Genomic DNA, 24,765 nt, shown 5'->3' with positions numbered 1-24,765 from the left:
GTGTTACCGAACGCGATACATGTCGCGCCTACCTCCTACGGATTGCGTTGCCGATATCCGATTGCGCATTGCGACCCTGCTGAGCGCCTGATCGTTCCAGAAACTTGGTACTCGGCGTTCAGTAGATCGAGGAGAATAAACGAAGACCCGGTAGATCCTCTTACCGAAAGAAGGAGACATGCGCCTATACGCAGAAAGGGAGGCTCGATGGAAAGTTTGACTCCGGATTTACGAGAGGTGAAGCATGAGCGAACTGCCGCGTAGCAGGGACGGACCAACGAATATTATCGCCGGTCCATGAAAAATTCCGATCTCCTCGGCCGTACCGCCTCAAGTCTGGCGGCCTATTTCCGATGGAAGTGGAGAACGCTACTTCGGCAAGAGCTAGTGTGACTTTGGGCTATAGTGGCCTGCCTGAGACTCCTAACGTTCGACCTCCTGTACATGTCCTTGTCATATGCGTTTCGACATGCAGGATATATATTGGTTTTTGTGATCCTACTTTTACATACAACTTGATCGACTTGCAGATCGACATCTGTCCTGTTGCCAAGTGATTAGCAAGAACCGTGCGTTCGGGATACCACGATGGCTACTGTGGAACTGTGGACCCTTTATGCATTCGGTGTCTCTTTCACAATTTTAAGAACATACGCTCGAATATCCGCTGTAGGCTTTCGCGAACTGCAAGTGGACGATTATCTGATATGGGTTGCTGTTGTGAGTAGCGAGAATACTTCCAGACCACGTCGCCTTCGTACTCACATTCGCCATTTAGCTCATTTACACAGCGCAATGCAGTCTCGGGTACAATCTAGGGGTAGTCGCCCACGGTCTCGCGAACAATGGCATGACGCCGGATGTTCGCAGTGCGCTCTCGCAAGATGATCCAGAGTACGCTATGAGGTATGCATGAAGCCAATCAGCTGTTGCATGAGCGAGAAAACAGCAATTGTCTTCTATACAAATCGTTCCTCCATCCGTAGCTGACATGGCTCTAGAGTCATCGGATCCAAAATTCAAGTAGCTGGTTGGACGACGGCCGCTTGCCTACTTTGGTCACTCAAGTTATGCGTAGCATTCTTCTACCTTCGTCTCACGGTATGTGCATCCATCGCAGCAGATATAGGGGCTTTGACTAACGTCGAATACATAGAGCGGCCTCCAGAAATACACAACACGCATATACATCGCTCTCAGCTCTATCATCATCACCTTCATCGTCATCATCTTTACGATTTACCTTTCCTGCAGACCGTTCAACCATTACTGGCAGATCAGTCCCGATCCTGGCAATGTATGTCAAGCAGCTGTGTCGAAGCCAATTATATGGGTGACGTTTGTGTTCAACGTCTCTACGGATGTATACCTGCTGTTGATACCTATTCCTATGTTGTGGAAGTCCAGCTTGAAGCAGTATAAGAAGGTTGCCGCAACGCTGGTACTTAGTGCTGGCATGCTGGTCATTGTTTGCGCGACGCTGAAGAGTATCTATGTTATTGTGGTACGACGCCATCTTCTCTTTATCAGGCCTCACACACAAACACTGAGACTAATCAGCCCGCAGGACCCTGTCCATGGTGGTGAACTCGCAGCCTCATGGGGTACCCGCGAAACATTCGTCGCGATCGTCACGACGAATTTGCCTATGATTTTTCCCCTGCTCAAGAATTGGCTGGCACCCTTCCTACCAAGTACCATGGGCTCGAGCAACGCAAAAGCATACAAGTCGCCAGGGAGCGGTTTTGTGACTATCGGAGGCGGCACAGGCGGCGGCGCGTCGAAGCAAACCCGATCGGTGCCGCATAGTACGCATCATATCTCTGGGAGCTTGACGTTCGATAATGAAAGCGAAGAGCACATTGTGAGGGGAGAAGATATGAAGATGCATCACTTACAGGGTGCGGCCGGTCAACAACAAGGAAAGAACGTGATAGTCGTATCGAACCAAGTCAGCGTTACTTCTGAAGACCGCGATTGCGCACGGAGCAATGAGTCGTTCCAGGTTGTCTAGTTCATTCAACAACGTCTGGCACGAAGATCCCAATCAGTCCCACGACCTCTCACGGAGATGCCAGATTAGGCTAGTCGTGCCGCAATTCGACGTGAGCAGGATTATATTTCACAGGTATCATGAACGACAAGCCTCATTCAAAAAGAACACTGAGTTATTGGGCACTCAATGTCAACAGCAAGTCGGGTCACTCATGATATGGTAGCAGTTGCCATATGACTGCGGCGTGACATTTCAAACTCGTCTGATATTGGTCGGTATGTACCCTTCGAGATATAGTCTCATGGCATAAGGGACTCGCATGGAGCCTTGAGGACGAGGTATTCTCAAAAAACTTCCAACGCATACTGCAATTCAGCGCTTCAACAGTTACAACCCGGGGGACGAACGGCACCCTGAAACCTCGACTATGTCAGCAGTCGAAGATGGAGGACCATCAGCTGGAAACTTACCGTCACGCAATCTGCAGCACCGCAAGTATTGCCGGGTGGGCGGGCAGGTCGGCGTTGGGGGTCGCGCGCGATATGTTGCGAGGACGGTACAGCTAGCGCTACACTGAACAGCACGAAGGATACGAGTGCGAACTTCATTTTGTTTGTTGGTTGCGAGAAATTAGAGGCAAAGTGTAATTGAGAATGGCATTTATTGTCTCGTGCCATTCAAGCTTTATATGCTTGAATGCCACTGCGATAAGTAATCAACAGATATCCGTACGATCCGAAGTATCACCGACATTTGCTATTTCAGATTGCATTCTAATTATCAGCAGGGTAATGCTGTTCGTCCCACAGAGATTGGTAATTGAGATTTGTATTTCATGCCGAGATATAGCTCAAGAAACTCTTAGTAAAAGAAAGATACATCCTACATGAATTGTAAATGCCTTAAGGCCGCCGTGACATTGGTCCCGCTACTATCGAGGTTGTTCTACAGGAGGGCTTAACTGTATAACATCATAGCAACAGGTCTTTAAGGATCGAAGTGAGCAGTGTGGATGCAGCAGACCTTGAACGACGCGGATGTCTCCTGGCGCCGAATCGGTACGCCATCGGTCACTAGGTAGAGAGTCTACGGTCCGAAAACTACTCTTGGAAAGCTTGCAACTCTAGAAGAGGGCCATCTAGGCGGGAAAAGAGCCTTGGAAACAGCTAGCTAAAGAATGTGTTGACTTCTTTGAGGCTGGTGTTTGTCCTATGACTCGTATAGGCCCGACACATTATGGGCACCATGTCTTAATGAGATTACAGAAGGCACTGCGGGATGCTGGAATAAAGTAACTCCGCAGCCCTATCTGTTTCAACTACGCTGTATATTACGCCCGAAAGGAATCTAGATAACGAGGCCGTGGAAAATATTATCTAGGTTGGGCACAGCCATCGAGTCCATGCTTGTTCTAGTGAAGACATTTATCGACCAATCCACTCTGACCTTTCTTTGTCTAATATGCAGAATGCTGACCTCGCTAAGTGTAAGTTGATGTATGGTTAGCTTTACAGAAGGATATAACATTAAATATAATCAATCCTTCGCACATATCCTTCTTATACACTTCACATTAGCCAGTCGCGATGCGTTCTTCAATATCAATATCAATATCAACAAAGTATTTCGGTCGTACATTGCTAACGTGCTGCATAGTTTCTATACTAGCAGCGCTGATTTGGCCACAGTTACACCCGTAAATATCGCAATCACAGTACGATCACGCTTATTCGATTCGAATCTCATCATTCAATCCTCTGATGATCTACATCATAAACTTTGTGCCGAAAGAGGAGAGAACGTATCTCCTCCAAGCCGGGTATGCTACCATAAATGTCTCTCATGTATGCTATTGACGTTTTGCAGTGGAATTCTTTTCCGGACATCAGAAGTCGGTATTGGGAATGACTTGGTCGTGTCGATTGATCGAACGAGCTCCACTGCAGCCCTGAATAGGTCGGATCCGATAGTTGAACGCATCATGCCCCGCGCCTCCACTTTCCAAGGATATATTTCCCTGCAAGACCACGAAACACTTCAAATGAGGCGATACTCAGCGGGGCAGGAATATAAACCTCACTGGGATCACAACCAATACGAGCCAGTGCCTTGCAATGCGACGCAACGGGTTACCACGTTTTTGCCATCCTTGAGGCATCCTGCGAGACATGTAGAATAGGATTTCCAGATCTAAAGATTGACTGGTCCAAAGAGGATCAGAGCTGCCGTCAATTCGTTGATTGTAGTGATCGTGGCGAAATTACCATCAGGCCTATTCTAGGGAACGCTCTCTTTTGGAGGAACCTCGATAACTCGGGCGCCGGCCATGCAAGAACCCTTCATGCTGGGCTTCCACCCATAGCAGGAGTCAAGACTGGTCTAAACATATGGACCATACACCAAGGATAGCTGAATAGTATTTCTTGTAGTAATTGGTTTATGTATCAGCCCTTCACACGCCCTGTCCGCCACACTCCCGACAGTCAGCATTGTAACATCAAGACTGCGAACAGCCGCACCAACACATGAAGATCTTTTGACGCCACGGATCAAACGTCCGGCGAGTGAGCTATCAAGCAACCAAGGTGACAGACATACCACAGAAAGCGCAATGCAATCAATCATGTATTATCATACCTACACCCTGCCGCACAATTCCCTCAACAAAGCGGGCACTTCAACCCCATCCTCCCCATGATCTTCCCCACTTCCGCATTCGCTTCCTGCCCACCACTCTCCTTCTCTAAACACCCCTTATGCCACAAATGCCTACAAGCAAACAACACAAGACTCTCCTCCTTCTCCCCCTCTTCTTCACCATCATCTAGTACATCAGCCTGACTGGGTCTCTTCCCCTTCGCCTTCCCACTTCCCTCGCCATCACCCGCACCCGCACCACCAGCCTCAGCTTTCATCTTCGCCCTGCCTTCTTCACGTTTCTCCCAAGCCTCCCACACACCACTCCCCGCACCCGGACCCCAAGCTCTCTTCCGACACCCCTCGCACATCTGGCCTCTCGGCCTCCACCCACGTTTCCTCAGCTCAGTAATCTCCTCGACGTGTTCGAAGGACTCTTTATCCAGAAACCTGTTTGCTAGACTGAGAATCGTTTCTTCGAAAGTGTAGGCGGCGAAGATTTCCGATAACACGGAGCGCAAGTCGAAGAGCGAGGGGGAGTAGGTATGTGTTGCGCGGGTAAGGAGACAGCGGAGGATGCGGAGAAAGGAAGGGTTGGAACGCGGCTGGGATCGCGGTTGTTGGAAGGGTGGGCGGGTCGTTGATGCGTCTGTGGCGGGATGGGGTTGCGCAGTCTTTTGGGTGGGTGGGATGGTGGTAGATGTTAAGAGGGCGGAGAAGGTTTGTTGAATCGTGGATCGGAGGGATGAGACGATGCAGGCGGTGTCAACGGTATCAGCTTGATCGACATTTGTTGATGCGATGGAGGCGTCGTGGTCTGCAACGGCACTTGATGTATCTCTGATGAGGCGTACGGATGTGTCGACTAGCTCGAGCCATAAGAGTTCGTCTAATGCGAGATCTGATTCTCGAACCTCGCCGTATGCGGACTTCCGCCTGTCGATGGTGGACTCTGGCCCCCGCTCTGCCGATCGTGTTTGCCCTTGGCAAAGCCATATGCCGACTTTAATGTACTTCTCAATGTCGTCGAGAAGATCGTGGACTGCTTCTTCAGTGTTTGCGACATCTGGGGTCTCCGCAGCGGCTCCGATAAGTCCGGTCAAAGCAGTCTCGAGCGTGCCAAGATGCTTTACCAATCGATCCATGGCTCCTTGGACAAAGCCGTCTCGTGCCATCAATATAACGGCGCCGTCGATGACACCGCCCTTCTCCAACGCTGGCAGCACGGGGTCGAGTCTGAGATCACTGGACTTCAACGAGCTGACAAAATCCGCGACGTGCCCGCTATTGTAAGTGCACATGAGTTGCACATAGCTTTCGATGAATTCGGAAGGAAGATTCTCATCAATGGCCGTCATTGCCCCTGCTCCGGCTTGGTCTGGTTCGATCAAAGCCTCCAGATATCGGTATTGAGCATCGGCCTCGGCCTCAATAGCATCTAGAACTGGCTTCAGCAAGTCAGGCGCATATTGCCTGAGTATCATTGCAGTTTGCGATGCGTCAACTGCAGCTAAATTGGCAGCACGTCCGACGATGACTGCTTTGACCTCGTTGACTTGCTTCTTGGTGAGGCCCTTGCTTGGTCGTAGGATATCAGCAATACACCCAAAGACTGCCTCCTCGTCTTCGTCGTCAACAAGGTATGTTTCTAGCAGCCTAGCGTACTGATGTGCACCTCGATAAACGGACTTGAGCACGCGGTGGAACCCAGCGGTTTCGAACAATGGCACGAGGCTTTGCGGATTGGGTGGATGGTAGATTGAAAGCAGGTACTCGACTGAGAGCTGGCAGTCTTCTTTAATAGTGTCTGTAGGATAGTTGCAGAGACCCATGAGGATCTGATGCAGCGACGTCCCTGGTAACATGATATGTTGCGGATACTTGGGCAGATTTCGCGCGACGAACATGTAGAAGTAGATGACGTCTTCCGGATCAAAGTTGTCAGTGTTCATGATGCCGAACAGGTAGTTTATGATGGACTGGCGAGTGGGTGTAAGAGCGGAGCCGTGCTGCATGCCATTGGCCTGAGCTTCGTTAGGCGCATCTTGTTCGCCATTCAAGAAACTATCTTCGAAAGCCTCGTTCAACATGCTCATAAAGCTGGACGCGTCGAAGTCTAAGACGAGCTGCAGATAAGGAAATGCAGGCTCCGGGCTGCCATCGGATTGGGTCAAGATAACATCACCCGAACCCGGCGGCCACTGCAGGTTCTTGCCGGAGAACAAGAATCGATACATATCCTTCTTGGCACTGTAGGCTTGGTCATCATTCATGAACGTGCCCCCAGGGTACACCCGGCCTGTGAAGGTGTATGCTAGATACGGAAAGATCTTCTTCGCCGCAGTAAGATAGATATTCCCCGTCTCATCCACATCGAAATCTACGAGCTTGATGAGTTCCAGTATGTTAGTGAGTGGTGTGATGTAGTCGCCAATGGCTCTTGTCCACACGTAGATCAGGGCATCGTACAACACATACTGTTGACAAAGTGTCGTGACCTGATTCAAATCCATGGTATCCGTGTCGAGCCGGCATATCATCTCTTCAAGCTGGGTAGAGCGGTTGGCCGAAGCGTAAAAGGTGATAAGGTCTTTCAAGACGTTTGGTGGCACTGCAGTGATCTCATCGTCTTGTATGTATGGTTCGAGAGTCTCGAAGAAAGCCTTCTCCGCTGACGCTTCTTCATAGGCATCGTAGACCTCTTCGAAAAGGAAGTCGTATTCCTCCATGCACAGCAGTCCGCTAAAGACCACTTCGGCAAGTTCTTTTGCTCGCCGCTCATGTGTGCCGCCATCAACGTCATCCTGGTGTGAAAATGAGTACTTCAGTGACGCCGTTATCATCTCGAGGAGCTTCGGTTGAACAAGCGCATGTCGTGCTTTGTCGTTTTCCGGTAATCCAACTGTAAGCTTGTCTGCATCGCCGACATAATATGAGGTCGCGAGACCGATCGCGGCTATATAGTTACCATCTTCCATCAATGCCAGCAGACGGTCGGCCCAGTTGGAGAGGGTGCCAATCGAGCAGTCGTTGAAGCCTAAGAGAAAAAGCCGACCCTTGTACGCTCGAAAACTCATGTAGAATGCGTCTGCCACGACTCCATGGAGCAAAGCGTCTTCTTCATTGAGCTGCTCGACAACTGGTTTGAGCTGCCGCGAGAAGAGATCTGAATGATAGATGTGCTTCTGCAACAGATCGAACGAGTCCGTAACACGTAACGTGTTGTCTTCCAAGATGATCAGTCGTTGGCTGATGGTCAGCACACTAAGGACTGATCTGCTGAGCCACTGAACAGCGACAATAGCCTCGTCTGCCTTCCAACGACTCCGAGGCTTAAAGCGAAGCTCTGTCGGCTTTTCTCTTTCCGATGGTGGTGGCAGAATGTGATCAACCTCAAGTATAGTGAGGACGTTCGACCAGCAATATACGAGCTTTGTTTTGGAGACCGCATTCTCAGGACCGTTGGAGGTCTTAAGCTTGACAGCTGGGAACCAGGCTAGGCATCCACTCAACGCGCTGTGTGCTTCCACGTCCTTTGGTCGAGGCGCCTTGTGCTGTGTCTGCGCAACTGGGGTAGTCGATACGATGACGAGCAAGTATGGTGTTAAAAGCGCGGTCAAACCCATACTGTCAGTGGGCTGCTCTACATTTCCTAACGGCAGGGGTGCAAACGCGAGCACAGAACTTGGTTTGCGTGGCTTCTCCAGTGACTTTGCCGACAATGGGTATCTACCCAGGATCCGAGTGGTCTTTACCGTCCGCGCAATAGCCCCTAGTCCGCGTGTTGCAAGATGTGAGAACGCCATGCCTGCATCATCGGCCGATACGAGTGCTGTATGTCGGGTACCTAGGAAACCCAGATGAAGGATTGCTACGCCTGAGACATGACCATCTGACTTGTTGTCTTCTAAGATTGCCCTCTCCAGTGGCGGTATGTGAAGAAAGGGCCTTGCCGGTTTTGACAACTCCCAAGTAAAGATGTGGCCAGTCGCATGTCCTCCTGCGATAGTCGAGTGATCGGCAGCAATGGTTAACGAAGTGATGGCGCCGCATTCAACAGCCTTGGTGCCCGGTCCAATGATGGATTTGAGAACCTGCTGGTAGTCGAAGATGAGGATGGAGCCTTTTGAGGTGCCTATCGCCAGCAAGACGGTAACGTTCAGACATGTTGGCCGCCCAAAGTTGCGCCTCCCGATCTCTGAGAAGACCTGTTCAGTGATCTTCTTCAACCTGGTCCATCTCACAACCTCCCATGGCGCTTGAGGTGTTTCTGACCCATCATCTGATAGTTGTTGGAAGATCAGATTGCTCGATACGGAAGATTGTCGCGAGTGCGGCGACAGGAATGCGGGTGACTGGCCCCGAGCTGGAGACGTTAATGGAGAAGGTGATAGCCGCGAGGAGAAGCGACGCTCGAATGGCTGTAATGATGTTGGACGGTGCGCACGGAGCGAGTTATGCGACACTGGCACACTGCTGGTAGGTGAGGATATACCGGAGCCCTGTCTTGGTCAGAGGATTCTCATATCGGCCCGGACTGAAGCATACCTGCACCGAAGGTGTGTCATCGGGTATATCCGTCGAAGCTGGGCTGCCCTCCAGCGTGATCTTGGGTCTTATGGACAGCTCTGACACCGAATCCTGCGTCTCCGCCGGCGTATTCCTGCTCCGCGTCCTCGCAAAGGTCAAGCCCTCAATGCCGTTATCCGTTGACTGTACATCTTCACTGTCCCCGTCGTCAAGGCTACGCTCCGCAGTCGCACTTCCCTCATGATCATCTTCTTGCGTAACAGAAGCGCCCAAGGCGCTTTCACCCATATCTATCTCATCTCCATGGTCGTTGTGAGCGCTGGAGTGGCTCTCTCCCGAATCTGAGCTCATCTGCCTCGTTCTGCGCAAAGCATTGCTTCAGGCACACATTGAATGGCAATTATGGGGTGCGCAGTGCTCTTTATCCTAGCTATTTCAGATCTATCACTTTGCTATTCGGCGGTGATGATAGGCCTCGGCGCGGGGGTCTCGGTGGTGGGTTTGCGGTATGTGATGGTGTTGCCTACGCGAAAGGGAATCAGGCAAGCGTCCTAGCGGGTAAGGCGGCAACTGGGAGTGTATGCGACGAGTATACACGTCGGTCAATGCGGAGAATGTCGCCCACGAGGTTTGGCAAGGATGGTGCGTGTATGGAGCTCATGGCGCAGTTCCCAGATCGCCGCACCTGCCGCACCGCTGGTGAAGGTCCAAGCTCCTGTGGAACGTCACCTCCATGCGACAGCCATGCGCGCCGAATACCACACACACCCATAGCCCACGATGCCTTCGATAGGACCGACCATGCCTCCACATCTCTCGAAACGCGGTCGCGACGGTGACGACGATCGCGAATCAAGTCCAGAGTCCGGGGACAAGCGTAGACGAGTCATCGGCCCAGCACCTCCGCCTTCCGCATCTTCACCTCCGCGTATAGCTGGTCCTTCACTGCCACCAGATGTGCAATCACGATCGCGGTCTAGTACTGTGGATAGCGACGTCGGCCCTACGCCTCCTCCAGCCTCGAAGCCAGCGCGTGTAGTTGGACCTGCTTCACCACCAGCACCTCTTGATGAGCGACCGCCCAATCCACCAGACAGCGATTCAGACAGCAGCGATGACGACTTCGGACCCGCGCCGCCTCCACCTGGCGGAGTGGTTCCAGGCTTCGACAACGACATGGAGAGATCAGCATTCGATACCGAACCACAATTCACAGAAGCGCCGAAGAAGGCACAGCGAGACGAGTGGATGACATTACCACCTACACAAGACGATCTCGCTGCGCGAATGGACCCCACGAAGATGCGCGCACGCAAATTCAACACAGGCAAGGGCGCAGGAGGGGCAGGAGGCATGAGCAGCGCATGGACAGAGACACCAGAGCAGAAGCTCAAGCGGCTGCAAGACGAAGCTTTGGGTATAACCGCGCCTACGAATTCTGGGCCTGCGACATCGGAATCTAAGCGCAGCAAAGAGGAGGGGAGGAGGGCACGCAAGATGCGCGAGAAAATTGATGCGACACGGGGCAAGAGTTTGGTCGAGCAACATCAGGACAAGGGTACGGGCAAGGAGAAGGAAGACGACCCCAGCAAGCGCACATTCAATTACGAAAAGGACATGGCTGTGAGCGGGAACCTCAATCACAAACAGAAGAGAGAGATACTCAGCAAGTCAAAAGGCTTCGGCGATCGCTTCTCGAGCGGTAACTTCCTATAGTTCCGATACATACTTCACAGCTTTACTGAATTGCGCATTTGTGGTGTACACTTCTACACCACCCAACCTGTTAGCACCCGCAGAGATCTTGTTTACCTGCTAATACGCGAACTTGCGACCCCGATCTGCAATTTCTAGCACCTACTAAGAGTGACAAGTGTTATTTCGCAAGGCAATCTTTTCTGTCTAAACGTCGCTAACTTTAAGAGGTAAGGATTATTCCTAAGGGTTTGAGGGACGGCCAGCGCTGCTAGCGTAGGTGCGGCCCTAGTTTGTGGGATTAAAGACGGAGTCGTAGATGATGTTAGGCAGGTAGTTAAAGATGTCTCTAAGGTCACGCTTATAACAGCTATTCTGCCGAGTTCGTTAAAGGGTAGATATAGTCGACGAATTAGTACTAGGGCGTAGCACAGCATGCATGTATAGATGCTGTAGTTAGCACGAATTTGTAAACGGAGCGAGAGATTAGTACAAAGACTTAAGGGTGGATCGTAAGTATCTCGAGTGTGTAAGGCAGACTTTACTCGCAGAAGAGCGAGCTAGTTAAGTAGAAGCTTGTATTTAGAGTGGAGAATAGCAGATACAGAATTTTAGAAAGGCAGAGTGTACGTGTAGTTATATAGTACGAAGAGAGGGAGCTAGAAGAAGGCGCTAGGTTGTACAAGGTCTGGCAGTTTAGGCCTTTATAGTAAGAAGTAGCCTTCCACTCTCTAGCTGCAAACCTCGAGGTAAGTACTAGATAAGAAGAGGCTATATCCTTACACTAATAGTCTTACCAAAGCCTCAGTCACTAACTCAAAGCTTATAGACGGTGCGTTTAAGGAAACATAGTAAGTGAAGCCCATACGGCTACGTACGTACTTGGCTACTCTCCCCAGAACACCATAATTTAATTCACTAACATCTGCAAACTGGTCGCTATGCGAAGAATCTCAGAGAAGAAGATTGTTCTCTTAAACGGTCACGCGTCAACACGAATGAAACATCAATTAACCTTCATTTGCATTCATATATGTCTTCTCATCAATTGAGGCAGTAGTCGTGTTTCGTGGTCAGGCCTGGGGAGGCTCTTCTACTGTCAGAATGCAAATCGGTCTTCTCTAATGGCCTGTCAAGCACGTTAAGCGCTGTGCCCTACACCCTTGCGCCTGCTTAGAAACACTGGCACTGCTCCTCAAGCCGCAACGAGAATAGCGGTGATGCAAATCAGATCATCCGTGGCCTAACCGCTTCACTCCGACGCTCATGGAGGTTATTGTTTGAGTGCAGACACCCGTACGAGTCTTAATCGACAAGAACATCAGGAACTCTCGCGAGGATCACGAACAAATGGGCTTCGGACGTATTGAGCCTGCGCCCTTTGTCGAATATTGGGATCTCATGAGATGGTAACAGAAGATAATCTTGAAGGCGGCCGCGGCATGCTGGAACAAGAGGGGTCAAGGTCAGACCTGCCTCTTGCGGAACACCAGAGGCCTTACCATTACATCGAAGCAAGCATCGACTACGACATACTCAGCTCCAGTGCACCATGGAGCCTCGTCGTCTACCGCATCGTGTATGGGTCAGACAGCAGCGCAGCATGGGCGTGCATGCTTGGAGAATTACGTGAAGCTGTATCGCAGACTCTCAGGCGTTCAAATCCGGAATTTGTTGCGAGCCACGAGCTTACTGTCATCGAGGACGAAGCGACGCTCGCCGGCGCTGATTTGTGGGCAGCTCACCAGATATCCTGTGCTTGGGTTGGGGAGGACTTGGTATCACGACTGGGAAACCCAGATGAGTGGGGTGGGAGTGCACAAGTTCGTTCCAAGGTAGCCAGCGGTCGCTCTCATGACAAAAATCGGTTTCTTCGACTCCTCCCGCTGCGATGGAATTCCTGCTTTTACATTGACGAAGCTTGTCTTCGCGCCATGGATACGGGCATGCTGCGGGATCTTAAGCCTAAGTTCCTGACTACGGATTGGGAATATATTTATAACGCGACGTGGATCAAGGGTGAAGAGATAGATGAGGTAGGCGACTCGCGCGAAGATGAATTGACGTGGGTATGTGCTTCAGACTATGTTGAATGCTGTCTTCGTTTGGCCAAGGCGCACGAGTGGCACGATCATTTTGAGAATCGGCGTTAGATAGTGTGAGGCAGCCAGCTCGAGAGTCAGACGTAATAGCCTGCATGAGGTGCTTCATTGTATTTGATAGTAATCGCTTTGATTGTTCTCGGTACGAAGGATTTCTGAATGTCGTACGATCCGGCATGGTGAACCTTGGTTCTACGCCCGATTAAGGGTACAAAGTGGGTCAATGTCAAAGCCGTCTTGGCAAGGTCTGCTCTGCATATTTCACGTCGATTTTCAACATGAAAATTCTGCTTGATACTGTCTGCGACAACTTCTTACGCCAGCATGATTCCATCCCACTTGAACAACTCCGTGGACAACACCCGCAATGCCATTTCTCCTAACGATGCGTTCCGTCGTTTACGTTGGTCTATCTTTGAAGACGTATCTAACATCCGCGTTCTTGATGATCCTCAAATGCTGGATTCCCCCTTCTCTAGAACGCAAAATCCCAGCTTCTCGCCTTTCGTCGGTCACGCAATCGCAACAGAACCAGCCTCCCAGATTCCTCTTACAGAGATTGCATTCAGTATCTCAGACCTAGTTAACTACGCCTGTGAGCTTCCATCTGAGCTCAACATCTACACGGAACCAGAAGACTTGCGCGTTCGCAGAGCAGACGGCGGCATCGTCACCGTTGCAGATGTCGTTGAACAACTCTCGGCCTACTTCATAACCTACAAGGAAGACATACTTTTGGCCAAAGACTGTAGCGAGCAGCGAACCCGCTACGCACATGAGAGAAAGGTATACAATGACAATGTTCCTAGCCCCGGCGAAGACAAGGAGATTCCAGCCGATCCTGACGTCTTTTTTGATGGATTTTTCGGTATCATAGAGCCCACTATGTCATCACTTCCGGTAGAGTTATGGACCGCAGAAGATGGCTCAAGCTACAATCCTGTACTGCCTTCATAGGTGTACGTGTTCTCCAACTAAGAGTCCTATACTTGAGGCTGCAGTTGGAAGTTAGACGTTCTCATCTTATCCTTAGTTACTTCAGCAAGGCGCATTAGCAGAATCACGTCTATGAATCAACAAGCAAGGCAACACTTTTGTGTGAATCCTTTCAACAGATTCACAAATCCATAGGATATACCTTTTGTTGTCGTGCTGCCGTCTCTCACCTATATTGCCAAGTTCGTTGAAGCGTAGATATAGTCGACGAAGTAATACTGGGGCGTAGCACAGCGTAAATGTATAGATGCTGTAGTTAGCACGAATTTGTAAACAGAGAGAGAGAGAGCAGTACAAAGACTTAAGGATGGATCGTAAGTACCACGGGTGCTACTAAAGACTGTCGCTCGTAATAGCACGTCGTCGCTGTCGCAAATATAGCGGACGCCAACCATTGGACGTCCGCCGATCCTCCGAGGAATGCTACCAATAACTCAAGGGAATTGGAATCAGCACGCCATCGTGATCTTGGGCGCAGGCTATGGCTTTGATATGGAAGCGCTAGTTTCAATACTGGCGCTCCTCTAGCTAGTCTTGTAAATTACATGCCGTGGTATTGAGGCAGACACGTGCTATCTGATCGCTGTAGGTGGACCTGGTATGGTGCAAAACTTCGTGGTCGCAGGTGTACCACGAACGTCTGCTGCGCTCGGGCTACCTATAAGCTTGACTCCGACCTGGAAGAGGATCAGGCCGTGCCCAACGTTTTCGCTGAACCGAAGGTCATGTGGACTATGATGGATTTGAGAAGAGATTTTCTGGATGTGGCAATGCGCTTGTCAAAAAGTTCCTCCCTAGAGACTTGCGGGAACGGGAGGTTTCGTGGTGGGCATCCTAAGGTCCCGAGGAAAGAAAGAAGCTGCTGGGTACTCAGTGCTGCAAAGCATGGGAAAAGGCGTATAAGGCTGTGCAAAAGTAAAGGTAGCAATGGAAAAATGAAATGAAATCATAGCAATAGGAAGAAGTCTATCATAACGAAACGTCTTTCGGGCTGGGAACTTCATGCGAAGTTGTTCGACACTCGAATCTTCTTCATCCAATGACGTTGACTTTCTGTTGGCCATATTTTGTGGATGATACATCCGCCCGTACGCGGCCCCATTGCTCCCTGCTCTCGAACAGCGATAACTGCGTTGCGAATCTTCCTGTAACACTGGTCTCGTCTCACGCACACCTGTAACATCCCAGATGCAGTCGCATCCACTACCTCTATAAGTCTATCCCTCGGATCTTTTTGCGCAACATCAACCAACATCAGCCGTCGCTTGTACTCGCAGGAAACCGTAAAAGAGCCATCTACCCTGGGTTCTGCAGGACCTTTGTTTCCGAACGCAGCCACGTATCGGCTGTCAGGACTAGAGCGCCTAAAGCTAGGCTAGCTTGCTAAGACGCTGAGTATATGTGCCACTCGTAGGAATCGCTACAATAGTAACGATTCGTCTAAGTACACATACACTTCCTAGTGCCTATAATATACCATTCTACGCTATCTATCCTGAGACCTCCGTTACTATCCTAACATCGGCCGGCACTCCAACGTGGTATGGCGGCCGTCGTCAAGACAAAACCGCATTGGTAGCTCATTTCGTTTGAGCCAGGTAACTCAAGTACTCTGTACGGCCGATCAAACTTCTTTTCTCCTGTCATCCAAGGTTTGCCTGCCTCGATAGTCCTTTCTGGGAACACTAGTGCATATTATGCTGGTTGGAGACCATTAAATGTATAAATAGCGTCAGCACCTTGTGGAAATATTGCGAAACTGCCTTTATCGCTATTTTGAGCCGCTATAAGCGACGTGGGAATCCAGTGAAATCCGTGAATGTCCAATCTGGGCCCTGAAAGAAAGAGTATGTTCTTAGGGAATTCATGCAGTTCCTTGAACAGCAATAACATGTGCTCCTCTCTATTCAAGTCAGAAAAGGAGAAACATGTTTACTTAGGAGACTTGCAACGGCCAAGATCTCGCTTGTGGCTCGGGTTGTATCCCTACAGTGCAGCGACCGAGCCACGTCACCAACAGTGTAGGTACCATAGCCGGACCGCTTGATCAGAAGATACGGTTCCGCCGCCAGATCAGTCTGGTATGGTTGAAGTAGCATTTCGCTGCTTTGGGTTATTAGATCACCCAGCGTTTTGTGAGTGTCGGCAAACTGTATGTAAAGTTCCTTCTCCAGTACGCCTTCCTGAAGTGTCCATAGTCGTCGCGTCCAGCCAGAAGTCAAGATCGCTAGTAATTTTGCACCAAGCGACTCGGTAGGTCCTATGAGCTGTACACTGCTGTCCGGTACCAAAACCACTTCGGCATCCTAGTAGGTGCGTGCCATCATACCAATAGCCTTCTTACGAGCAAGCTTCGCCTTCGAAACACATATGCTGTCCATCCAGAAAGCCGCACCTGGCCGCAATGTAGAGACTGGCGCGCTCAGTCGTTGCAGCTGACATATATAAAGTCCATCTTTCGAGGTGCTCTCGAGTCTGTCTGCCCATGTATGAGACACTGCCACGTATGGGATGTCAGTCGATTTGTGAGTTTCAAGACCGGAAGAATTGAGAGTGGCGGCGGGTACATGTCCTCATGCATGCAAGCAATGACTTGCTCAAGTGCTGATTTGCAATATTCGCGCAGTGTCTCTGAGATCCCCGTTATGAATCTGCACTTCCTGTCACTCTTCGGGATGTATGACTCGGTGTCGATTTCATAAGCCGCGCAAGACTGTAGCGTACAGACCGAGTGATTCCTATCGTCGTATAGCGGATCCTGATTGCAAGCGTATTGCAAAGACGATACTGATGGGGTACTCGCCAGGTATTCCATCGTGAACGGACACCATTCATCGGCATGCAATGCTTTTCGCAACGCTTCACTCATTGGTGGTGTCCGAATAATAGACCACGAGAAGCGTTCATCAGGCATAGGGGAGCGTACTATCATTATTGCGTGCGCATCGACTAATGCCTCGGCGATGATGGCAGTGAAGCACACCACAGACGGTGTTGAATCACCTAGCGGTTTGAATGGCCCGATATTCACAGTCATTAACGACACCATGCGAGAACGGGCTAAGCGCAGGTTTACGCGAGCTCGCTCAAACCACGATGCGAACAACTGTGGCTCAGTCTGTTCTATGCGAGCAATCCAGCCGTGGATGATATCGATCAAGCGCCTCGTAGTCATGACCAGCTTGCCGCTTTGATCGATATGCACCAGCATGTCTTCTGCTACTGGCGCTTCGATCACTGCAACTAACAAGCCGAATGTGAAAATACTCTGTTAGCTCACCGCCAGACTGTTCATAGAAGATTCGTTCTTCGGTCGAACTTTTAGATATTCGCGTAGCGACACGGGGTCATGATCATGGGGTATCCTAACCATTCTGGATCCTCGAAAGTCGACAACGAAGAGAGTGTGTATTGCAGGATTACGTAACGGCTCGTCTTTGGGGTTCCTGTCTAGCACGATTAGCCTTGGCGTCTACAAACGCTGTGTTTAAGCCTTCTTTAATGCTTCTACTCAAGGTATTTGTTAAGGCATTCTCTCGAACTGTAGTGCTTTGGTAGGGTCTTAGAAGAGTGTCTAGCAAACCTAGATGTCTAGCGAACTGGTTAGGTACGTCATAGCTATTAGCAGTTATAATCTACCTCTCGTAAAGAAATCGTATATCTCTACCCCTACCTTCTTCCTCTTGCTTAATGCATTGTTGCTTCCTTACATCCTTTTCATGCTTACTCTCAGCATTCTTACATCCACCTCCTCCACTACCCCATCTTCCCCCATCCCAAACACCCACTCGTCCAGGGTCACGCCCCCATACGCCGGCGCTCCCAACGACGTCCACTGCATCAGCCCCGGATCCTGTACCGCCCCGCCAGCGCCCGTTGCATTAAAGAAGCTCGCCCGGAACCCCAACCGTGACACGTACGTTGCTGTGCCGTTCGCCTCGGCTCGCTCCGTCCGCAGGCCTGACGGGAAGAGCCGCGCTGACTGGCCGGCGCCGTAGAGAGGGATGAAGGGGCTGGAGGGACCAATGACCTCGATGCCGCGGGCAGAGAGGTGCGTCACGCCGAGGCCGGGCGTCGAGGCGTCAACCTCGATGGTGACGGAGCTGTTGGTCGCGGCATTTGTGTATGTCCCTGCGAAGTTGGAGCGCGCCTCTTCTCGCGCCTGCAGCTCCGCTGCGGGTAGGAAGACAGCGCCGACGGCGTTCATGAGCGTCTCGCGCACAGCGGCAGAGTTGGACTCGATGGGGCCTGCAGACAGGACCACCGCGCCGAGGCCATGCTCCGGCGACAGCACCAGCGCCGCGCGGTAGCCGCCCGTGTCGCCCTGCTTGGTGTAAAGCTGCGTCAGTCGCTTGTCGAGCACTAGGTGGCGGATTTCCCACGGCGCACCGACGGCCGATCCGAGTACGCCCGTTTGGCTCATGGGCTTCAGCCAGCGACGTGTCTGCGCGGGGGCCAAGGTAGTGGACTTTAAGATTGCGCGCCCAGCCTTGAGCATGTCGCCCGCAGAGCTGTAGATGGACGCGGCTGGGTCCATGACGCCTGTCTTCCAGTCCCAGCCAATGGATGAGGCGTTGCCGGGTATGACCCCGCCAGAAGGGGGCGGCGTGTTGAAGCTGCTCACGGTCATGTTGAGGGCGGAGAGGATGTTGTCGCTAATGGCTCTACTGACGAGCTGGCCGGTGATGGCTTCCTGAGCGAAGCCAAGGAGGGCGTAGGCGACGTTGCTGTACGCAGGGGAGTGTCCGGTCGGGAAGATGGGGTGCTGCTTGCGGAGCTGGGCCATGGTTTCTGAACGTGTTAGCTTAGCTACGCCTCATATATTGTGACCGTTTACCATTTCGAGTGCATGTCCTCAGCAAACCGGTCACGCCGCACTGAGGGATTTCGTTGTTGGGTAGAGAAGGCAGACCGAAAGCCATGGCTTGCTCCGGACCCAGTTGAGCCGACATGTCCGTCTGGGAGGCTATTCTGGTCAGCTCGGTTCCTCTCAGGTCTCTCGATGCGTTCATGACTTACGATCACGGGGTATGCCCGCCAGGTGGCTCGCAAGCTGACCAAGGGTCACCTCATCCCAACGGACATGGTCGATGTCGTCGTACAGCGCTCCGTCCGAGGGACCTGCGTCACCCAGCTCGGGGATATATCGCGTGATGGGGTCGTTGAAGCGCTCATCGCCCACCTCCATGAGGAATGACCACACGCTGAACACCTTGGACACGCTGGCGATGCGGAAGACCGATTCGCGATTGACCTCCTCGACGCCAACGTCATAGTCGGGCGTGAAGTATCGCTCGTACAGGGGCTCTTCATCAGCTGTCGAGAAGACGGCCACGGCCCACGCCGCCTCGTTGGCCTGCACGATCGGGGAGCGGGCGACGGCTTCGTCAAATCGGCCGATGGCGGTGGCGAGAGCATCGCTGCCGCTGAGAGAGGATGGTGCTGGAAAGCCTGGACCGGCAAGGGCAGCTTCGGGCAGAACGGTTTCCTGCGCAAGGGTTGCGAGAGCGCCGAACAGGAGGGACGCTGAATAGGACTTCATGGCGACAGCGGGGGTATAAAAAGATTGACAAGAATTCAATAAAATACCAAAAACAGGGAGACTACTTAAGGAGGTTATGGAGTGAAATAACTATTAATACAACGTACTCTACAAGCGAGCTGCCTACCTACACGAGCTGCCTACCTACACGAGCTGCTTACCTACACGAGCTGCCTGCTTCTGCTAAGACGTGTTACAACCAAACCTAGTGGACACCTAGAGGGTACGCGTAATTACTTTGAAGGATCGCACAGCACGATGCAGAGCTTGCGGCATGGTAACCGCGTTGTAGTCGCGTAACTGCTAAGAGGTTAACTGCCTACGCTTAGTAGTAAGTAGCGCCTAACTAATTAGAGGCGCTTAGTATTACGCGCAGGAATGCTTAGCAATAAGCACTGTGTAAAGATCGTCCGAAGATAATTGTTACGGCCCCAAGCTAAAACGCTAGCAACTACGCTGCAACCGCGCCGCGAGGCACTAAGCTAGGGTAGCGATCCTCTGCCTTGGCGCTATTGTAAGAACATAGCCCCTCTGTAAGGCAGACTTTACGCGCACGCCCGTTGCAGAAAAAAACTGGACAGGTGGCGAGTACTATCTCTAACCTTAGGCTCAAGTCTAATGAGACCGCTGCGTACCCTAATACTTCAGGCGAAAGTCATATCAGGATCCGGGCGATTACCGTTTGCATCAGACTCTGTTCTTGCTTTGACGAGGAGTTGGACGACCTAGTGAAAATCGTTCTCCACGGCACAATGCAATAGCGTGTAGCCCAAGCAATCATATATATCGACACTCGCACCGCATTGAATCAGCATACGTACAGAGTTCAGATGGCCTTGCATGGCCAATAAGTGGAGAGCTGTGTTGCCTTCGGTATCGACCATGTCGACACAGACGCTGGCGGCTCGCAATAGCGTTGTAAGGGACCGCCAATGCCCTCGCTCAGCGTCTAGATGCAACGCCGTTTTCTTAGAATGCAGAACTCTGCTTAAAGCTGGGCTGGTTCCCAGACTTGTCAACAATCAAGCCAGATCAAGCTCATCAATCAAGCTGTTGCCAATCTACGTTCGAGCCAATTCAAGCCCAGCGTATAGTAAGATTTTATTAATTAAGCTCGTAGACGCCAGCTTAACTAATAAGCTTGATAGGATCAATAGGCCTAGGCGTAGGGCGTGAGGCTGTTGTTGTTGCTGTAGCGACAATCTCATCGTAAGGACATTGCCTCTCCTTAGCTATTACTTACTACGAGGTTTAGAGCTAAGGAGTGAAAGGCTACGTCTTACTACGAAGGCGCAAACTACTAGACCTTCGAAGGCTAAACTACTAGACATTCTACGGCCTAGTACGCCTTCGCTTCGCTTCTCTCTCTAGGCTATATAAGTACGCGTACGCTCTGCCTCTTCTAGGCTCTGCGTCTGCTATTTTCTCTACTCTAAATACAAGCTTCTACTCAATCAGTTCGCTCTTCTGCGCGTGAAGTCTGCCTTACACTCACGATGCTTTCTTAGTGTTAAGTTTCATATCTGCGCACGGAATACTAGTCACGTAACTAGCACGTGGTTATTTGATTAAACTTAACTCTATACAATTATCGTAAGATAGTTCCTACTGCAACAATAACAGCCTCACGCTAAAGCATCAATCTCCTCAAGCTCATCAATCAAGCTTGTCGGTTTTAACCTATTAAGCCAATCAACTCAAGCTGTTTCGCTCCTATAGCGAAGTCAAGCCAAGCTAGAGACCTCAGCTTGATCGGCTTGATTATTGACAAGTCTGCTGGTTCCGCTCTGTAAAGACCTCGTTGCTTAGCCGTCGTGTGCACAGACCCGTTAAGCTTGGTGACCAACCAATCAACTACTAAACCGTCGCGGGCTGGCCGGCTGGTTAGCAACTCTGCGTACCATAAAGCCCCTACCCCGCACTCGTATTACCTTAGCCGTCCTTCGCATTATCGAATCAATTCAAAATAATTACACATGCGGCTGATGTTTTACCATGTGATGTGGCTCCACTTGAACTCAGCTGAATAGTTAGACTAGAATTAGTTAAGACGATGTAATAAGCGATTTCTAAGAGAAAAGATATAAACCCTCCCTAGGAGCAGTAAAGGCACATTACTACACAATCTGCAAAAATTCTAAAGTGAATCCAAGCCTTTGAGAACATCAAAATGCCTTTCACAGGAAGGTGTGCTTGCGGCCAGATCAATTACATTGTCGACAGCGAGCCCGTCAAAATCGTTAGTCTAGTATTTTACTACACTATTTCAATCTAGCAAATTCTGTCCCATCTAATTCCCTACTCCTGGCCTTATCGCATACCTCTCCTTTCTTCCTGAACTACATCTGACCTAACCCCAAACAGGCCCTTTGCCACTGCCTCCATTGCCGCCGCCTAAGTGGCACAACCTACACTACCAACATGCTAGTCCCGATCTCTGCTCTTGAAGTAACTAGCGGCACGCCTCGGAAATGCAGTTTTGTGCATGAGTCTGGCATGAAGTTCAACACCACATTCTGCGGTGACTGCGGCTCCATGCTCGGCAAGGTAACAGAGGACGAGGCGTATAAAGGCATGTTCATCCTGTCGGTAGGTCTACTAGATGAAGATATTAGCAAATTCAAGCCCGATACAGAGCTGTGGGTTAAGTACCGGGCGAGTTGGATTACGCCGATTGAAGGCGCGGCGCAGGCGCAGACTTTCTCCTGAGGATGATGAGAAAAGGATATTTCATTGGTCATGGCGATTTCTATCAGACTAGCGAATTTATCTATCTACTCTAAGTGTTACGAATTACAGCTACGGACTTCATCGTTGGGCACAGCGGAACAGGGACTATATCGCGAGGCGCCAGGCCACCAGAAGGAAGACCAGGTCACGTGACTGATAGTTATGCCAAGGACTATCGCTAGTCCTGCGCGCGGCTATCACAACTATTACCCTTAGTATATAGTATTAGGGAATAAGCTCTTACAGCTCGTTGTGTTCAACTTCGACTTATAGTTTAATCTAAGAATTACTACTTAATTGTCGACACCTCGTGTTATTACATCGATCTACTAATCGTGCTAACACACCTCGTGCTATTACATCGATCTACCAATCGTGCTAGTACAACCCCCTCGTCCATCGTCGCCCACTCACCCCCCGAGAACCAACCCTAGATCATCTTCGGACAACCTTCACACTAAGATACATGCGCAATTTAAAAGAGGGCTGCACCAATTTGTAAGCTAGTTAGCTTTATAGGAGCTTGACAAGCTAAACTTCACTCCTACATAAATACATACGGCATATATATTATAGAGCTTTATAACGTGTGAAGCCGTAGCATTTCCGGTTGGTGCCAATTTTGGTCGTATTAGAGCTTGCAATCTGGCCAACTATGTACCTCTCACTAAGAGCGATGATTTTAATAGCATCGCTATTTAGCTCTTAATGCGTCTCGAACTTGTAGGTCGTTACTATAGAAGGATATTTGATTAGCAGTGCTTTGATAACGTTAGTATCACAAGATTACTTACGAGAGTCATCTACGTCGATGGCGCTGATGTTCGATGACAGCACATCGCTGGTATTAGTGAATGCTGTTGTTCCAGAAGAGGTGCCAGACTTCTTTTCGAACATGGCTCCCAGTCATTCACCAACTGTCGCTTCCCATCCGCAGCCAATCCATTGCGCAATGGACTTCCGGCCTGAGCTCACTATACCACTGCCACTTCACGTCCGTCATAACCTCAATCTGAGCCAGAGTGCGACATTCGAGGAACCTATTGAGGAAGGTACTGTTAGGACTCAGCATATTAAAGGTATTGAGTTCGTATGGAAGAAGAGCGGTCTCTGCGTGAACCTGCCGGCAGACGAAGAGTAGACCTATGCAATGGTGAAGCGTGTGTGGAAAGCGAAGCTTAGAATGACGCAGCAAGTCGATGTCTCCGTGGGACAGGACCAAAACATAGATCATGTTGCGGAGTTCGGCTGGAAGACGCAGAAGCGGCGAAGCCATTGTGTTGCATTGAGTGCTAGGACAGTCTGTCAGTATGTCATTCAGTCTTGTCGGCAACGTGGCAACTTACTCACATCCTATCTTGAGGCTGGATCACGTGAGGTGCAACGCCGGGTTCAGTACTGTCCGGGCCCGGCATACTGGGAGTGTCGCTAAAGTTCGATAGAGCTGTGCGGATGTTGGAGAGAGGTTGCAAGTCTAGTGCATGAAGTGTGGGAGTTTTTATGGTGCGTGAGTACGCCACACCTACGAGAAAAGGAAATGAAGTGGCTGGTACTTCTCCTCCATATTCGGAAGGAGACCCGACGCCAGACTTCTGTAGCTTGAGACCACCTAGCAAATGGACCGACGATGGCTGATTCAATCATCCTAGGTCACAATATCGTCACTTTTGATAAGTCAATATATCAGAAGAAGTGGGTGTTTAGATCAGGTTATCACGTGGTGTATCTGTGAATCAGTAGAACAGTACAAAAGGAGAGCGATTCCAAGCGCCGCCACAGACTTATCTTCGCAGATACTGCTTCGCTCTATGATTCCTCTAATCGCCCTTGAAGTTGCAAGGACGAACTCTTATATCCGCAGAACGATCCAACGCCGGACTTATCAAACCCATGATCACCTATCCACTGCAATCTTAATGCTCACCCTTCTTGAGTGCCTCAGGCTCCGACTTACGCAAAATCTTCATCCACTCAATCCCAAAAGATGGTTCGTCGCAGATCCGCTGCACATTTTGCAATCCGGCCAGCTGAGCTTCACTTCGCCCTCCCAAGAACTTCCTGATGCAGATTGCCGGGTAGTCCCATAACTCAATCGTGTTGAGCTTGTATGGTAAAAGAACGGTTTCTGCGTGGATCTGATGGCAGACGCGAAGAAGGCTGAACTGCATCTTTGGCGCGCCCCATATGCGGAACGTATCAATCGTCGCCTCGTTTTCACCGAACATGATTGTACTAAAGCCGAGAACGAAGGTGTAAATCATGTTTCTGATTTTTAGTGGTAATTGGAGGAGGGGTGAGGTGGTAGCGTTGCGTTGGGTGATGTTGAGGTTGAGATTGCGCCGGGCGCTAGTTGCATTGTGTTAGTATCGGTTACTAGATTGCGATGAACATCTTAACTGACACTAGTGCGGTTCATATGAGATATGTTGCTAATCGAGCTGTAATCTTGAGGACCTCTGTCTTCTTGCTCCTTGGGTGCTTCTCTAACGTGGGCATGTTGAATTTGTTGCCAATGTTGGAAAGACTGAAGAGGTGCT

At 50.5% G+C, this 24,765-nt stretch overlaps 7 protein-coding genes across 7 annotated transcripts; 4 read left to right on the top strand and 3 right to left on the bottom strand.

Annotated features, from left to right (window-relative positions):
• Positions 1-588: 588 nt before the first annotated feature.
• ALTATR162_LOCUS7809 (uncharacterized protein) lies at positions 589-2,014 on the top strand (the record flags this gene model as incomplete). The annotated part of the gene is made up of 5 exons (XM_043315438.1): positions 589-720; positions 779-906; positions 1,002-1,101; positions 1,157-1,504; positions 1,568-2,014. The coding sequence occupies 5 exons, from the start codon at positions 589-591 to the stop codon at positions 2,012-2,014; spliced, it is 1,155 nt and encodes a 384-aa protein (XP_043171373.1).
• Positions 2,015-4,656: 2,642 nt separating this feature from the next.
• Positions 4,657-9,451, bottom strand: ALTATR162_LOCUS7808 (uncharacterized protein; the record flags this gene model as incomplete). Its single annotated transcript, XM_043315437.1, has 2 exons — positions 4,657-9,135; positions 9,182-9,451. 2 exons carry the CDS (start codon positions 9,449-9,451, stop codon positions 4,657-4,659), a joined length of 4,749 nt encoding a protein of 1,582 aa, XP_043171372.1.
• A 492-nt stretch (positions 9,452-9,943) lies between these two features.
• On the top strand, positions 9,944-10,879 carry ALTATR162_LOCUS7807 (uncharacterized protein; the record flags this gene model as incomplete). Its single annotated transcript, XM_043315436.1, has 1 exon — positions 9,944-10,879. One exon carries the CDS (start codon positions 9,944-9,946, stop codon positions 10,877-10,879), a length of 936 nt encoding a protein of 311 aa, XP_043171371.1.
• A 2,405-nt stretch (positions 10,880-13,284) lies between these two features.
• Positions 13,285-13,917, top strand: ALTATR162_LOCUS7806 (uncharacterized protein; the record flags this gene model as incomplete). Its single annotated transcript, XM_043315435.1, has 1 exon — positions 13,285-13,917. One exon carries the CDS (start codon positions 13,285-13,287, stop codon positions 13,915-13,917), a length of 633 nt encoding a protein of 210 aa, XP_043171370.1.
• Positions 13,918-17,375: 3,458 nt separating this feature from the next.
• Positions 17,376-19,498, bottom strand: ALTATR162_LOCUS7805 (uncharacterized protein; the record flags this gene model as incomplete). The annotated part of the gene is made up of 4 exons (XM_043315434.1): positions 17,376-17,406; positions 17,877-18,747; positions 18,794-18,922; positions 18,976-19,498. The coding sequence occupies 4 exons, from the start codon at positions 19,496-19,498 to the stop codon at positions 17,376-17,378; spliced, it is 1,554 nt and encodes a 517-aa protein (XP_043171369.1).
• A 2,421-nt stretch (positions 19,499-21,919) lies between these two features.
• On the top strand, positions 21,920-22,207 carry ALTATR162_LOCUS7804 (uncharacterized protein; the record flags this gene model as incomplete). Its single annotated transcript, XM_043315433.1, has 1 exon — positions 21,920-22,207. The coding sequence occupies one exon, from the start codon at positions 21,920-21,922 to the stop codon at positions 22,205-22,207; it is 288 nt and encodes a 95-aa protein (XP_043171368.1).
• Positions 22,208-24,141: 1,934 nt separating this feature from the next.
• Positions 24,142-24,489, bottom strand: ALTATR162_LOCUS7803 (uncharacterized protein; the record flags this gene model as incomplete). The annotated part of the gene is made up of 1 exon (XM_043315432.1): positions 24,142-24,489. One exon carries the CDS (start codon positions 24,487-24,489, stop codon positions 24,142-24,144), a length of 348 nt encoding a protein of 115 aa, XP_043171367.1.
• Between the last annotated feature and the right edge of the window lie 276 nt (positions 24,490-24,765).

The sequence above is a fragment of the Alternaria atra genome (genome assembly GCF_907166805.1).
Source record: "Alternaria atra isolate CS162 genome assembly, contig: 28, whole genome shotgun sequence".
In the NCBI taxonomy this organism is placed as follows: domain Eukaryota; kingdom Fungi; phylum Ascomycota; class Dothideomycetes; order Pleosporales; family Pleosporaceae; genus Alternaria; species Alternaria atra.
Note: the sequence above shows the minus strand (reverse complement) of the source record. Positions and strands in the feature narration are given on the sequence as shown.